At 43.5% G+C, this 16,897-nt stretch overlaps 1 protein-coding gene across 1 annotated transcript in view; it reads right to left on the bottom strand.

Annotated features, from left to right (window-relative positions):
• The window catches only part of LOC114641632 (uncharacterized), a 42,954-nt gene extending 36,592 nt beyond the window's left edge, over positions 1-6,362 (bottom strand). Inside the window, exons 1-3 of the mRNA XM_028790667.2 lie at positions 5,306-6,362; positions 4,266-4,332; positions 3,886-4,154 (exon numbers count right to left, since the gene is read on the bottom strand). Coding sequence (XP_028646500.2) covers positions 3,886-4,154; positions 4,266-4,332; positions 5,306-6,324 — 1,355 coding nt within the window. The 5' untranslated portion in view covers positions 6,325-6,362. The remainder of the gene's footprint in view (positions 1-3,885; positions 4,155-4,265; positions 4,333-5,305) is intronic.
• Between the last annotated feature and the right edge of the window lie 10,535 nt (positions 6,363-16,897).

Raw genomic sequence — 16,897 nt, 5'->3', positions numbered from 1 at the left:
GACCCTGTGTTCGGATTCAACGGGTTGGAAAATGGATGGATGGGTGGATTATTATTATTATCAATCTTTAATTTAATATTATTTATTGTATCAGTATACTGCTGCGGGATAATGTGAATTTCCCATTGGGATTAATAAAGTATCTATCTATCTATCTATCTATCTATCTATCTATCTATCTATCTATCTATCTATCTATCTATCTATCTATCTATCTATCTATCTATCTATCTTTTCTTGTGTTGTTTCCCAAATGTTTCTTTTTGTTTTTTTTCTTTGCTTAATACTAAGCAGGGAGGGGAGAAGTGACAGAACATCCGGGTCCAATGTTTGAAGTTTTTGGTAATGTAGCATGGCCCTCTTTGGAGTCTAAGGTAATCATTTCAAGGCTTTTTAGTCCTCACTACACGTCTCTTTCTACCATTTCCAAATCCCTCTGTCTCAGTCCCTGTTGCTGTTTATCAGTTTCTTCACATTTTGTCCCTTCTCTGCTCCACTGCCTGGATATTCTCGTCTGCCTTGTTCATTTCTAATGCACTTCACTGTTGCTCTCGTACGCCTTACAGTTAGCCCTGCAATCTCTGCATTTGTATAACGTACTCGACTGTTTCCTTTATCTCTTCTTATTTTTAGATTCCTTTTGTGGATGAACTTGTCCTGAATCTTATTTTAGATTTTCACCCAGAAAAATAGCCCAGAAAACTGAGAATCCTTTGTAACAAACAGTAGTGTTTAAGACAACTGGACAAAAAAAAAAAAAACACTTATTGAGTGAGCCCCGTCATTTGAATAGCTGAGATCTCCAGGCCAAAACTTCACAAAATATCAAAGAAATTAATTTTATGTGTGTTAGGTTCTTTTGAATCACATAGTAAAGAAACATATTAATTTGTACCAATTGGCATACAGGTAAACAGTATAATCTTTAAACATTCCTCCATTATCCAACCCGCTATATCCTAACTACAGGGTCACGGGGGTCTGCTGGAGTCAATCCCAGCCAATACAGGGCACAAGGCAGGAACAAACCCCGGGCAGGGCATCTTTAAACAATTACCTCTTAATATTATCTAAATGTCCCAAAATAGCTAAAAAGAATAAGAAAGCGTTTGGCACATATGTATATCTGAAGAGCAGCATCTAATTTATGCCTTCTGGGAGGGTTGCCATGCAAGGACTGGCATTTCGGCTGGAGCCGAACTGAGATCTTTACCCAGCTGGGAGGCCCATGGCGTGTAAGGAGAGGGGAAAACAGTGTGCCTGGGGTATTGTCTCCCCTAAAACGGTAGATGGCAGCCTACCTGGGTTATGGTACAAGCATGGATTCCAACAGGACACATTGGGAACTGGAGGTCATTGGCTCAGCCCTGTTGGGTTTTGGGGGGTGCTGAGGGGACTAAAGAGCCCTGCTCTATCAGGCTCCAACATCACCTGAAAGTATTCCCAAGCTGCAGTTATCGGGGGGGGGGGGGGGGGGTGGGCGCAATAGAAGTACTTCTGGGTTTTCTATAGGAGGAAAGCCAGAGTCAGGAGAAGGAAGAGGAGGATGAAGCTTGCTGAACAGACCGGAGGAAAAGTTACAGAAAGAGGAAAAAACAGAGTTCTGGTAGTGGTGTGGGAAACTTTCTTAGTAAAGAGTTTCACACAATAATAACCCTTTGTTTCATTGGAACTTGTGTCTTGGTCTGTTGTGTCGGGAGTTTGGGAAATTGCAGCAACCCATGGGGACCACAATTCATACCAGGGGTTCTCAAACTGTGGGGTGCGCCCCCCTAGAGGGGCACAAAGTAACAAAAAAGGGGGCGCAAATGTTGCCATATGTGGCGTAATTTCGCTATTCATAGGGAAATTTTAAACATGTAGCGGTGTATCGGCAGCAAAAAATATAGGAATACATTGTATTAGGGTTTCAAAAAAATGTTGGGGGGGGGGGGGGGGCGCGCAATTAAAACGGTTACGAAAACTCGGGTCGCAAATACTTAAAGGCTGAGAAACGCTGATTCATACACAGGACAAAATCAAAAGTATAAGTTGTCATTATCTTATCATTCCCGTGGTAACTGTGCTGGGTACAAATGGTTCGGGCTACCTTAGTTAAACAGAGCAGGTACATGTAATACAAATTCTTAAAAAATAATAATAAAATACACAAAGGATACATTTTGTTTTTCTGCTACAACAATGCTTTATTATTATGGTAACAAAAACACTACGTTTAACATTGTAACATCAAACAGAACTAATCCATGAGACGATACTTCACACTGACAATCCATTTGACAAAGACGCTCAACTTACTGAGGCGCCCACTTTAACACACTCAGCCTGAGGTCTCCTTTAACACACCACTGGCCTAACACTGACATGTCCGTGTGGCTTGAGCCGATCCTCACATCCAACTACTCGACACCAGGCTGACTCACAACTCTGACTCGTCTTCATGTCATCTTCTCCTCTCTCAGCTTTACTCCCATGAAGTGGAAGGAGCACACATAGGGGGTCTATGGTAGCTTTTAAACATTTAGTGTATTCAGACAGAAATGGCCAGGCTTCTGATCATCGGCATATCCTGTAGTCAAAGCATTCCTATTACACAATTTTCTTTCTTTCTTTCTTTACATTTAACGGGCTTATCATTACTTGCCAATGGCATGTGCCAGAGGAAACCTCAAACTTCAAGTGTGAAAAAAAAAAAACAAAAGTAACTAGAGTGGAGCTCACTGTCCTATCAACAAGATGGTGGTCTGTAGCCCTTAGGCCCCTCGGTGAATTTGAAACTTTAGGCCGCACATGTGCACACGCATGTGAGTTTATCAGGAGGCTAACTGCAGGGTCCATACAGTGAGCCTAGGAGCCAACTAGCAGCACCACGCTGAAAAACAATCTGACATTATCTACTATAGATAAGAAAATGCATTGAGAATATGATGGGAAATTAGTAACAGAATTATTAAGAAGACTTAGTGGAGTTTGCTGTGAATATCTGAATCAAGTTATTAAACACAACGGTGCCATCAGGTGGCATTCTGGGGTTTGTGCCCTACTGGCCCTTAATGTCGAGACAGCACGAAGTGGGACTTTGAGGCCAGTGAGAATCCCATTCTGAACTCCTCCAAACGTCTCTCTTTATTATTTGCAGGTCTTTATTTGAGAATCGGTTGCTTTGCTCGACTTTTCACTGATGGGTGAGAAACATTTTCTGAGTATGTCCATTCAAAATTGGGTGTTGATTTCTGAATTTTCCCTTTTTTTTTTGCACTCTGTTTGCTTGCTGAGGATTTCATGTTGTGATAAATGTCACCCTACACAAGGTCTTCCTCTTCTCTTCTTCTCCGGTCTCTGCCTGTTCTGTTCTGATGGCTTCTGGCTGTGCCTCCTTTTCTGTATCATTTCATCTTTTTCTGTTCCTTGATAATATTTCCATTTCTTTGTTTACGCTCTTCAATTATTCCAATTAGAGACCTTAAGTTTACCTCAGTAATCTTAAAGAATTTGGAGGTGGGGATAAGTTTCCTCTGAGCCCTCCTGGCAAATCCTTTCCTTATAAATTCCAGATTTTCCTTCCAAACAGTAGCAGTACTTGACCCCCTCTTCATCTTCAGTTGACCACCGCCTTTTGTCCAGTCCCCTTGATTTTTTTTTTTTTTTGCTTACATTGCACTTTGTGGTGTCATCTGTTCTTGTCCATCGAGACTGTCACTACCTTGAAGGTCCCCCAGTGGGAGTTGGCAAAATGGCAACTAGGGGACTCGCCGACTGTGAGAAAGAAGCCAAGCTTAGTGTCACGTGTGGAGTTCACCGGGCAGCACTCAGGACCCCCGCATTCAGTGCTACTGGGAGAGGCGCTGTGTGACTTCGACTTGAAGTAAACACGCCTGACAATACGATTGTCTCTTGCTTGAATGAATCCCCAGTTTCATGCTTTGCTGTTCAACACTGGCCGAGAACCCTCTGGAATCCTCCACTTTAATGCCATCAAACTCCTCCTTGAACTCTTCCTCTTTAAAACCTGAAGTCTGATCCTCGCAGTCCTCCTCCTTCACACACAGACCCTCCGGTATACCCCACCTGCAGTCCTCTTCTTTAACGTACACCAGTCTTTCATCTACTTCATTGTCCTCTTTGTCAGTAGCAGTACTTGACCTCCTCTTCATCTTCAGTTGACCACAGCATTTCGTCCAATCCTCTTGATTTTTTTTCTTTTTTGTTGCTTACATTGCACTTTTGTGGTGTCATCTGTTCTTGTCCATCGGGGCTGTCACTACCTTGATGGTCTTCGTCTCTTCAGTTAAAGATGTATCACTATCATTATCACCATCATCTACCTCACTGCTGAGGTGGACAGTGGGTACATTTTTATCCTGTGAGACATGTGATCAGTATCAAGGACTTTATTGAGTCTTTGTAATACCATAACAGTATTTTTCCCTTGATGAGTTATGTTTTCAGTCTTATACAAACGAAGCCCACCATGTGAAGGTACTTATCCAGACTTCAGTAGTTAGGAGAGTTACATTTTAGTCCCTCCACCATTCCTTCTTTCTTCACTCTCCAGCTTACGTCTTCAGGGCTTCTCCAGTGTGGCCATTAAGACTCTGACTGTCTGGGAAACACTTATCACATTCAGAAGAGCTGCAAGGCTTCATACCAGTGTGAGTTCTTTTACAGTTATGAAGTCCACTGCTGTTTGAGAATCGTTTACCACAATTAGTAAAATATTAAGGTTTCTCTCTACTGTGGATTCTTAAGTACCCATGAAAATCACTTGATAGTGAGAATCCTCTACTATACTTAGAGGAGCAATACAATTTTTCTTCAGTCTGAATTTCCGAATGATTGTTAAGGCTGTTGTTATGGGGAAATCTTCTGCCACATTCAGAACTGCAGAACAGTGTGGATTCTGAAGTGATATTACAGAGTGATGTTATGGGGAAATCGTTTGCTACATTCAGCTTCTCTCCTGTATGACTTGTGTGTGTTGCTGAAGAGTTCTACTGTCGGCGAAGTATTTGCCACATTCAGAACAGACATATGGCTTCATTTAGAAGATTAATTTCTTCACATGTTCTTGGTGTGCTTACTGTCATGATAGGAGTGAACCTCAGTCTTTAGTCACGACAGTTCAGTTGCACTGCTTTATTTTTTACTCCATTAAGTTTGCAGTAAGGGCTCAGCAAAATGCCTGCCTGGTTTCTAATAAAGATACTTTTTGCAATCCGTATGAAGTTATGGCAATTGGAAGGATGTCAAGATGAGCTTGAAAGTTTCTCTTTATTAGTCCTGTTGATCCCAGCACCACTGCCGCTATTTCTGCTGTTTTGTTCCAGCATGAACTCTTGTGTGTCTCTGAAGATAGCTACTGTCCGTGAATTGTTTGCCACATTCAGCACAGATATATGGCTTTTCTCCAGTGTGTATTCTTGTGTGTCTTCGGAGACTACGATTATCAGAAAATCGTTTGCCACATTCAGTGCAGCAATGAGGTTTTTCTCCAGTATGAACTCTCATGTGTGCCTGAAGACCGCCATTTTGGAGAAATCTTTTTCCACATTCAGAACAGCTATATGGCTTCTCTCCAGTATGAATATGTGTGTGCTGACGAAGCGTGCTACTGTCTGTGAATCTTTTCCCACATTCAGAACAGACATATGGCTTTTCTCCAGTATGAACTCTTTTGTGTCTCTGAAGGTGGCTACTTTTGATGAATATTTTTCCACATTCTCCGCAGCCATAGGGCTTTTCTCCAGTGTGTATTCTTGTGTGAGTGAGGAGGCTGTAACTGTCAGAAAATCGTTTGCCACACTGGGAGCAGCAATGAGGTTTTTCTCCAGTATGAGTTCTTGAGTGGGTCTGAAGATGGCTATTTTGAATGAATCTTTTCCCACATTCAGCGCAGCCATAGGGTTTTTCTCCGGTGTGGATTCTTGCGTGTCGTTGGAGCTTGTAACTGTCATAAAATCGTTTGCCACATTCGGAGCAGCAATGAGGTTTTTCTCCAGTATGTTTTCTTATATGTGCTGGAAGACTGCTCTTATGGAGGAATTGTTTGCCACACTCAGAACAGTAATATGACTTTGGCTTTGCATGATTTGACTTGAGATTTTTACCATCAGATTTGTTTTTACAATTTTGTCCACACTCTTGGTCAGTACGCAAAGCCTCTTGGTCAGTGTTAGGCCCTTGTTGTTGATTAGTGTTGATGGCTTCTCTTACAGGAAGAGAACTGAAATGCAAACAGGCTGCGTTCTTATTCTCCGATCCTGTTTTTAATTTCATCATCTGCTCCTTGTCCTGTTGGTGCTGCTGTCTGCACTGAGGAGACATCTGAGCTGATGAAAATGGTGAGAAGCTGCAATTATCCGGTAAATCTGCAATGATATGAAGAACAATTAATTAACATGAGATACGTAGCACACTTGTGGCTGTTTCTGCCTCACCCCACACTTCCTTTCCTGTTTCCTATAATAGCGCTTATGAAATTTTGTGTGACGTCACTAAGGCTTGCTTTTAAATTGAGTCTCAATCACTTCCACTGTGTAAATGGATTTGGATTATTTAACCCTTGTCTGTTCAGTATCTCCATTCTCCGCTCGTTCACCAAATATGTGTCTGCTCTGTTAATCACTGTCTGCTGTGCCAGTGTGCCCCGCATTGGACTGGCATCCATTCTCAGGCTGTGGTCTGCCTTGCTTCAAAAGCTGATGAAGACCCACAGGTTAAGAAAATGGATGAATTGGGATCTGAGAAGAGGAACTGATAAAGTGCGTCTGTCATGGGGTTTCAGCCAACTCAAGGCCAAGCCCCTCCATGTCTTCTGGTCATTAATGCCCCCTCGCTCTTGCTTTTACTAATCCTCGTTTTATTGATGCTCACATCATTTGAATTCTCATCTTCAATAATGGACGCAGCCCCTCGGTTTTGTCTTACTCTGTTGACATTCATGTTGACAAAGAGAGGCTGAGTGGACATCTCACAAACAAGAATGGAAATATAGAAAGTGAATTTGAGTTCTCCTTCATTGTTTGATTTATTGGATATGATTTTGATAGCTTAGAAACCTGATTTAAAGTAAATGGTAAGTCTGTCTCTATCTTCTCTCCTATTAGTAAAGCATGGTGGTGCAGTGGTTAGCACAGCTGCTCAAGACAATGCTTTGTGGAGTTACCATAAAGGGGCTCTGGGGGTAGGTTTGTTCTGTCAGCTGACCAAGAGCTTCTGGAAACTGCCAGGTCAGCTTGGTCTTTGGTCCAAAAATCACTCCAGTAGACTTTGTTAAGGATTTACTTATCAATTAATTCACTTATTTATTAATTAGTTTATTTATTTTTAATTTTGGTGCACATTTATCCACTTATTAAAGCACAATTGATAAAATACATGTTTTTTTTTTTTTTTACTTTTAAAATCACAACTTTATTTGAGAAACTCGTGTGTTGGACATGTGGGTGGCACGGTGGCGAAGTGGGTAGCGCTGCTGCCTCGCAGTTAGGAGACCTGGGTTTGCTTTGCTGCGTGAGGTTTGCATGTTCTCTCTGAGTCTCCCACAGTCCAAAGACATGCAGATCAGGTGGATTGGCGATCCTAAATTGTCCTTGGTGTGTGGGTGTGTGTGTGCCCTGTGGTGGGCTGGCACCCTGCCTGGGGTTTGTTTCCTGCCTTGTGCCCTGTGTTGGCTGGGATTGACTCCAGCAGCCCTTACTTCTGATACTAGAAAAATAAATATAGAGTTAGATAAATGTCGATAAAAGTTAAGTAGGTATAATAAAATATGCATCTATGATAGGCTGCGGTGGGTTGGCACCCTGCCCGGGATTGGTTCCTGCCTTGTGCCTTGTGTTGGCTGGGATTGGCTCCAGCAGCACCCCTGTGACCCTGTTGTTAGGACAGTGGTTCTCAAACTGTGGGGCGGGCCCCCCTAGGAGGGCACAAAGGTGGGAAAAAAAGAAAACAAGAATTGAAAATATGAAAAATACATCTATTGAAACCAAAACAAATTAACTGAAACTACATTCTGATACTAGAAAAATAAATATAGAGTTAGATAAATGTCAATATAAGTTAAGTAGGTTTAATAAAATATGCATCTATGATAGGCTGCGGTGGGTTGGCACCCTGCCCTGGATTGGTTCCTGCATTGTGCCCTGTATTGGCTGGGATTGGCTCCAGCAGACCCCTCGTGACCCTGTGTTTGGATTCAGCAGGTTGGAAAATGGATGGATGGATCTATGATAGGTCATTAATTAAAAAAGAACAAATTGGTATTAGTGGGCTCCTTTCAAAATATAACGTTAAGGGGGGGGGGGGAGTGCGTGATTAAAACTGTTATGAAAACTCGGGTCGCAAATACTTAAAGGTTGAGAAATTCTGGGTTATGGATGGATGGATGTGTTGGACATTTTCAGTGTTTTGGAGTTCACACAAACCTTTACATTTTATTTTCCGTAATATACTTGCGTTTAAGTTCTCCCACCGATAAGTCAGATTTTGATTTTACTGTACAATTTCCGGTATTTTATAATGTTGGTCATATAAGTCGAATGCGGAAAACTCACACTATTGGTCCAAGAGATTACGATATGCTAACACCCACCTTAGAGAGTAACCCTGGAGCACACGGCCTTTATTTTCTATGTATTGTGACCACACATCCATCCATCCATTTTCCAACCCGCTGAATCCGAACACAGGGTCACGGGGGTCTGCTGGAGCCAATCCCAGCCAACACAGGGCACAAGGCAGGAACCAATCCCGGGCAGGGTGTCAACCCACTGCATGTGACCACACAGTAATACCCAAACTATTCCGAAGCGACCTTTGCACTGTTTTCTGTATCTCATACACCTTAATCATAAGAGCATCCCTTATCTAGGATGGAGCGTTCGATCAGAAGAAAATAGGAAGCTGGTTTTAAAAGTTGTTGAAGTAATGAAAGAAACTGAGAACTGCGCTGCTGCAGCAAAATTCGATGCTTCTGAGAAACTGAAGGAGGGAAGAAGATGGAAAAATAATAATAATAATAAGTGTCATATTTTTGAACGGGTGTGCAAGTCGGGGTCTGATTTTATGATCAATTTTTCGGGTTTCAAGACCTGACTTATATGTCAGTATACACGGTACGTTTTATGTCAGCCCTTCTTAGTTGTTACACACCCGAGCACTTGGACTCCATTGGTGTATCTCACTTTCATTCCCACCTGCTCTCAACACCAAAACAAACACACTTGCAAGTCTTTTCAAAGTCAGGTCAGGTTTGCGGAGCATGCACAGCCTCTCGGGATCCTGGTTGGCAACCCCCTAGGCAGACAAGCGGTCCAGTCCCACCAACCTGGGAATGACCCTCTATCTGCTGCACCCAGGTGTTACGTGGGTGACCCCTTGGCCTGGTCTAGCCACTCAGGTCCTCAACAATAGGCCGGATCACCCTCGGGTAATCGTGCCACATGGCCGTAGTGCCGTCACTGACCACCTGGTCCCAATTGCACTTCCGGGTGGGGCTGAAGATTTGTCCAGCCGGGCTGTGGAATCCAGGCAGAACCCCCTAGCGGCCACCCCAGCTCCCAACCAGGCTGTGGAGGACTCCATCTCCCAAGGAGCCCTGCGAGAATTTGGGGAATCACCATCGGCCAGGGAGGCTGCCACCAAGCGTCCCAGGGGAGGTATTGAGCTGCCCATAGTTGCTCCTCCGGAACATATGCAGCAGGGGCATCCCGGCCGGGCATAGAACCCATCCGCCCATCACACTATCTATCTATCTGTCTATCTATCTATCTATCTATAGTGCCTTTCAGATTTATCTGTCTATCTTTCAATTATATAGTGACTTTTTGATCTATCTATCTATCTATCTATTATATAGTGACTTTTCAATCTATCTATTTATTAATTATATAGTGACTTTTAGATCTATCTATCTATTATATAGTGACATTTTGATCTACCTATCTATCAATTATACAGTATATTGACTTTTATCCATCCATCCATCCATTTTCCAACCCGCCGAATCCGAACACAGGGACACGGGGGGTCTGCTGGAGCCAATCCCAGCCAACAAAGGGCACAAGGCAGGAAACAATCCTGGGCAGGGTGCCAACCCACCGCAGATATTGACTTTTAGATCTATCTATTATATATTGACTTCTAGATCTATCTATTTATCTATTATATAGTGACTTTTAGATCGATCTATCTGTCTATTATATGGTGACTTTTACATCTATGTATCTAACTGACGCTCCCTCACAATGCAGGTCATGTGCCTCATTTGGAACAACATGAGCAACACAAAGTCAAACCAGTGGGACCCAAGGAATCTCCAAAGAGACACACATGAAGGAGTCGAGTCTTCATCTCAGATCACTGGATAGCGTCCATGTCTCACAAACAGGGAGCACCAGGACTCTAAAGACTTGGACCTTCGTCCTTTTGTGGAGATATCGGGAGCACCACACACCCCTTTCCAGTGAACTCATCACCCCAGTGCTCTCCCATTTCATATACTGACTTCATTGGAAGAGTCACCTGAATGGTAATTAACCCTTTCGACGAGGTCTACACTCTCTCCGCAGACAGACACACTGCTGATGGCCGTGCCCAAGAGACCATTAACTCTTTTAGGGCTAATTTTTTTTTTGTTTCTTTTCTCACAGGGCTGAATATTTTTCCAAAAACTAACATTTTTTAAAAAAGAACACAAAGCAATTGTTTAACATATCAAATCAACAAAAAATATTTACTTTTGACAAATGTTACTGTCTTGCATGTTGTATGAGCCTGAATTCTCTATGATTTCACATACATATCACATACATTTTACACAGCAAAGTCTGATCTCGCTCAAAGCAGCCAATTTCAGTCATTGCCACATTGCACTCCTTACAATACGTGTTGTTTTGATGCCTATTTTTCAATTGTCTGTTGCTGCATTTTCTAACATATATTGTTAGTGTGTACTGTAGAGAGACAAGTCACCCATTTGCCATCGTGCCATACCACTGCCACCAAGTTTTCTGCCTGCATGAAAACCGTATTGTCACCTCTTTTCATCTTCTGAAACTTTATGAACTTTATGTATGGCATTATAGCCTGGCTCAACCCATGGAATTTGCTTCTGTTTATTAGAGAAGTGAATAAAACTTTGCAGCAGCACGTACCTAAGCCACCAGGGGACAAAACACGTTTGGACCAATGCTCCCTGAAGTTATATCACCAGTTCTGTCCCATCTCTATTTGTAATGCCACAGCGCGCTTCATCTCGTCTTTCGTTGTGGGTTTCCACTTTGAAAAACGAGAATGCGATGAAAACGCAGCCCGCGATTCAAAAAAAATCTCTGCCTACCTGTTTGTCTCGTCTGACAGTAGCTGAAAAGCAGCATCAGGAGACAGCAGCCTGAAGTACAGCAGCTGGTGATCTGTCGTGTCCAAAAGCAAGCCATGCCGTCTTGTAAACTCCGGTAGCCAGATCGGCTCTCAACGGTTCAATGTATGTGTATTTATCCCATGCGAACCTTGCCGTAGATGCATCGGCTGCGCGAAGGCACTCAACTGGCAGCAGATCCGCTCGCGCGGCATCGGCTGGTGTCTGATCAGCTGATGCCTGCTTCTAACTCTCTTGCTCGATCTCCTGATCACTGCCAATAAAGTCCGATTCTGAAAAATCAAGAGTCCGACTTCGCGGTAATGCGCAAAACAACGTCTGCCAAGTGTTTTCTTTTCTGCACTTGCTTCGCTGCCTTTTCACATGTCGGTGCCATCTTGCCTTTGTTTACATTTCGCAACTCACGCACACGCAATGTTTATTTGCCGAGTCAACGAGTCTAGCATTCCTCCAAGCACAGAGGGAATGCCTGTGACATGACAGTGAGATTTGTCGCCATTAACAGCTGATTGTCGCCCTTTATCCCTGGATGTCGACTTTTGTCGACATTCGCCTTCAACCCCTCCTGTCGACAAAAGTCGACATCCGCCCTAAAAGAGTTAAAGTCCTGGCTCTCTGGTTTTATCAGGACACTCGCTAACCCAGACACTCAGACTCATCTCTCAGTCTCTTGAGAGCCTCCATTAACTGTGAAGATCACAGCCTCGTCAGCAAAGTTAAGATCCGTGAGTCTTTCTTCACCAACAGGTGCTCCCCAGCTACTAGACCCCACAACCCTGACCATCACCCAGTCCATACAAGCATTGAACAGAGTAGGAGCAGAACACACCCCTGATGGACCCCAGAATCAACTGAGAGGTTCTGCCTCCACTTGGCACAGCACTCACAGTACCAGCGTACAGGCCAGCCATGATATCCAGCCACCTCAAGGGGATCCCATAAAGTCTCAGGATGTCCCACAGGGCCACAGCTCGATCAACATAGTTGAACGCTTAACGGAAAACAACAAAGGCGGCAAAGAAACTCTCAATGTCAGCACCTACTGAAAGCACCCAAAACCAATACAAGACAGAACCTGAAACCTTCCTCAGTTCCACTTTCCTTTTATGTTTAATCACATTACTTACTTATTCCCACAGCTCCAGATAATGGCTGCTCTTCTGCTTCTCTCTCATTTGTTCCTTTGAATTTCTCTTCAAATTCAGAAAACTCCGATTTCACCTCCCGGTTAGCCATTTGTCTCATTTTAGTGAACCAGGGCTGCACACTGGAATGAGACTCTCCACAAATGTCTTGCTGGAAAACGGTGCCCGTTTCATGCTTTTGCAGTTCAAGACTGACTGAAAAGTCTTTTGAGTCCTCCACTTTAACTTGGACAATTTTCCCCTCAAACTCCTCCTCTTTCCAAATGGGAATTCTTCCTTCACAGTCCTCCAGCTTCACACAGAAATCCTCCAGTGCACCCCACTTACAATCATCTTGTTTAATGTGGGCCAGTCTTTCATCCGTGGCACTGTCACTGGCAGAGGCCATCTCCTGTGGAAAACTCTTCTCTCCCCCCAAGTGTCTGCTCTTCTCTTCTCCGATTCCCCTCTCACATGGACAGTCGGTCCTGTCCTGGAAGCCGTTAAGCACCTGACTCCACGCCCATGTGACCTGGCAAGGAGGCTCCTTTTTATCTGTCAAAATAAAAGTGACACGTAAAGTAAAAATAATGACAATATTAAGTAAAAAAATGAGCATATTTCATTGTTAACTAAACACCACCAACTAAGATTTTATCAGAGGTCTGAAATGCTGTGAACCCTTCATGTTAACCTAAGGAGATCACGGCAGATTTGGAGACAAAACCAATAAGGACAGAAAGTCTAATAGATTGAGACAAAGTCGAGAACAATGCAAAGCAGGAAATTGTCAAATGCATGTTTTTGTATCACTTTGAACTGCTTTATGCTATCAATAAAGGTTAGCAAGTTTGCCCAAACACAACACTGAAAGATTCAAAGCAGAGTTTGACCTCAACTAAGACCACCGTTGTAAAGAGACATATTGAAATTCCAAACCTCAGTTTCAGTAAAACTAGCATAAAGAGTCAATCACATCTGACTGTCGTTGAAAGTATTAGCAAGCCAATCCTCGGTGGTCCCTCCTAAATGACCCCCCCCCCCCCCCCCCGACTATTAGGAGAGGCGGCTCTCACACCTGCCCCACTGCTCCACACACAGCAGCACTCCTCTTGTCATTCCTCTTGTTTTCTCTGCATCTTATTCCTGCCTGTTGACCCTACATTCCTAACACAAAATACATCTGGCATGGGGATGGGGATGACTTTAATGCACCACGTCCCCCCCAGATCCCACCCCTCCCCAATTCCCAGGGCCCACTTTCTACTCAGCTCCAAAATGACTTCTCTGGATGAGAGACAGCCCTGTTTGTGCTTCCCAGACACCTGGATTGAATGCCTACTGGCTACACACAGGAGTAGTCACATGACATCCACTTCTCATTCCCAACAGATTTATTATCCCACTCACACACTTGATTTTCTTCACATCTTCAGAGAGTCTGCTTCTAATACTCTCCTGGTCACTTGTGCGCTCAGGTTGTCCAATATACCAAGCACACATTTGTCCAATTCGTTAGCAGGTCTAAAATGACCGGTGACAGCCGAGCATGTCACATGAGGTAAATGGCATCCCTTCAAGGGTTTGTTCTTGCCTTTCACTCCATGCTGCCTGTGTCCAGAGGTGGTTGTTTGAGAGGAATTGCCACTGCCAGAGCTGGATTTTGAGACCTGGAGACACGATCAGGGACAATGAAGTATCTAGGACCTCAAATTCACAATTTGAGAAGGTCAAGTTATAGCAATGTCTGCTTACAATGTGAATTTCCCCTTGGCATTAATAAAGTATCTATCTATCTGTAAGATGGTCTCAGAAAAATACGTTCTAGAAGGTATCCATTTCAGAAAAGATTTAGGAATCAGGCTGTGATAGATAGATAGATAGATAGCATAGTTGGCAGGATTAGATAGATAGATAGATAGATAGATAGATAGATAGATAGATAGATAGATAGATAGATAGATAGATAGATAGATAGATAGATAGATAGATAGATAGATAGCGTAGTTGGCAGGATTAGATAAATAGATAGATAGCGTAGTTGGCAGGATTAGATAGATAGATGGATAGATGGATACTTTGTTAATCCCAAGGGGAAATTCCCATACTCCAGCAGCAGCATACTGATAAAGAACAATATTAAATTAAAGAGTGATAACAATGCAGGTATAACAGACAGACAATAACTTTGTATAATGTTAACATTTACCCCCCCAGGTGGAATTGAAGAGTCGCATAGTGTGGTGGAGGAACGATCTCTTCAGTCTCTCAGTGGAGCAGGACGGTGACAGCAGTCTGTCGCTGAAGCTGCTCCTCTGTCTGGAGATGATCCTGTTCAGTGGATTCTCCATGATTCACAGGAGTCTGCTCAACGCCCGTCGCTCTGCCACAGATGTCAAACTGTCCAGCTCCGTGCCTAAATTAGTCCTATTTATTTATTGTTTCTCCATAAAATACACCTGAGGAAGAAACACTCAAGCCATTGCTGAAACTGTATCATATGGTCGATAGTTATCTAATTAAACAAACAGCTAAACATGTGCCTTTGATTATGGTAACATTCATATATACAGGTATATATATATATATATATACATATATATATTGTAAAAGATAACCCGGCCACAGACAGACCCAACACCAGAATGTCCAAACACACACACGCTTTATTCACACTATTTACACACTATTTACAATATTTGCTCAGTCCTTGGTCCTTTGAGCCACCTCCACTCCTCTCCCGCAAGCTCCGTCCTCTTCCACCCGACACCAGCTCCCCAAATGGAGTGAGGTGGCCCCTTTTATAATGCCTTGGATGTGCGCCAGATGCACGATGACAAACTTCCGGCAGCACTCCCCAGTGTGGCGGAAATGCTGCTCTTGCACCCGGAAGCACTCCAGGCGTACACCCTCCCTGGTCTGGCAGCACTTCCTGGTGTAGTGGAAGTGCCGTCCTCCAGGGTTCAAGGACCGTCCATGCACCCAGGGAAGAATAGTGCCACTCTCCGGGTCCGTCCTTCCTCCAGGTGACCCAGCAGGACAGGGTCCCTGGTCGTCTGCCACAACATATATATACATATATTGTGAGAGATGGCCGGCAGTTCAAACAGGCTGGGACACCCCTACAATGGAAGGATGGGGGAAGGCAGCTACTTGTCAACACTGCCTCCACCAAAACACTAGGTGGCAGCTCCCCTGGAGTGTAGTGGTGCCCAGGATATCCGCAGGGCATCCTGGGACTTGGAGTTCAGTTTCTCAGTCTTGTTGGGTGCTGCTAAGGGGAGCTCTCAAAGGACCTGGGGACTCATGCTTCCCTTATAGCCCAGAAGTACTAGGTAGTCATGAGGACAGAAGCCCCAAAGTACTTCCAGGATGATTAAAAACTTGGAATTCTCCAGCTGACCCGGAAATGCTGGCAAGTCACATGGCAAGAAGAACAGAAGCACTTCTGGGTCAAGGACTATTTATAGGACTGCTGGGAACTCAGCAAGCGAACCAGATTCGGGCGGAGGTGGACGAAGCTTGCTGTGAGGTATGGAGGAGAAGAATAAGAAAGAGATTAGCGATTATTGTGGTGTTATTTAATTGTCTATTGGTGGCTGTGGTGCTTGAAGGGGACTGTGAAATGAGAAATCTTTAATAAATGGGACAACAGTGACCTCTAGCATCTTACAATATATATATATATATATATATATATTATTCATGGCATTCGTAGTCTGAATCACAATCTGATTGTATGGGTGTTTACCTACCAGGTAACGCTTGTGGTTGGTCATCAAGTCAGCTAACATCCACCACGGTGCCCTCTTTCAGTTGTGAGAAGCAGATCATAGAATGGTTGAAATAGTTTACTGTCAAATAATGCAAAGAGTACGCGACATGTGTTTCGCCCTAATTCTGGGCTCATCAAGCGTACACACTCTACTGCACCCCCCTCTCTGGGAATCGGACCTCGGACGTCAGTGCCAGAGGCGAAGCCCCTAACGTTGCGCCAAGGCGTGTGGTTCGTTCATTTGACAGCATGTAAACTATTTCAACCATTCTATGATCTGCTTCTCGCAACTGAAAGAGGGCACCGTGGCGGATGTTAGCGGGATGTTATATAAATAAACAAACTAAGACATTACTGTAACATATACAGGCCATTGAAATTAATAAAATAAACTGAAGACTTGGCATAATGTCAGCAGCAACTGAAACTCAGAATTTAATGATTATCTTTAAATAGGAATCTTAACTTTACCCACAATTCCTATTTACCGCATGCTCGCGTATGCAAATAATGTAATCTACTGATCGGAAAAACCACACAACTGCTTTAGCGCACCCAGAGCGAGTCTCGCAAATGGTGGCTAGCACCTGAGAAAGATATTTGCTGAGTTTTAACACAAGC

This window comes from Erpetoichthys calabaricus, chromosome 5 (genome assembly GCF_900747795.2).
Source record: "Erpetoichthys calabaricus chromosome 5, fErpCal1.3, whole genome shotgun sequence".
Lineage (NCBI taxonomy): Eukaryota > Metazoa > Chordata > Cladistia > Polypteriformes > Polypteridae > Erpetoichthys > Erpetoichthys calabaricus.
This window is presented reverse-complemented; position numbering and strand designations above follow the sequence as displayed.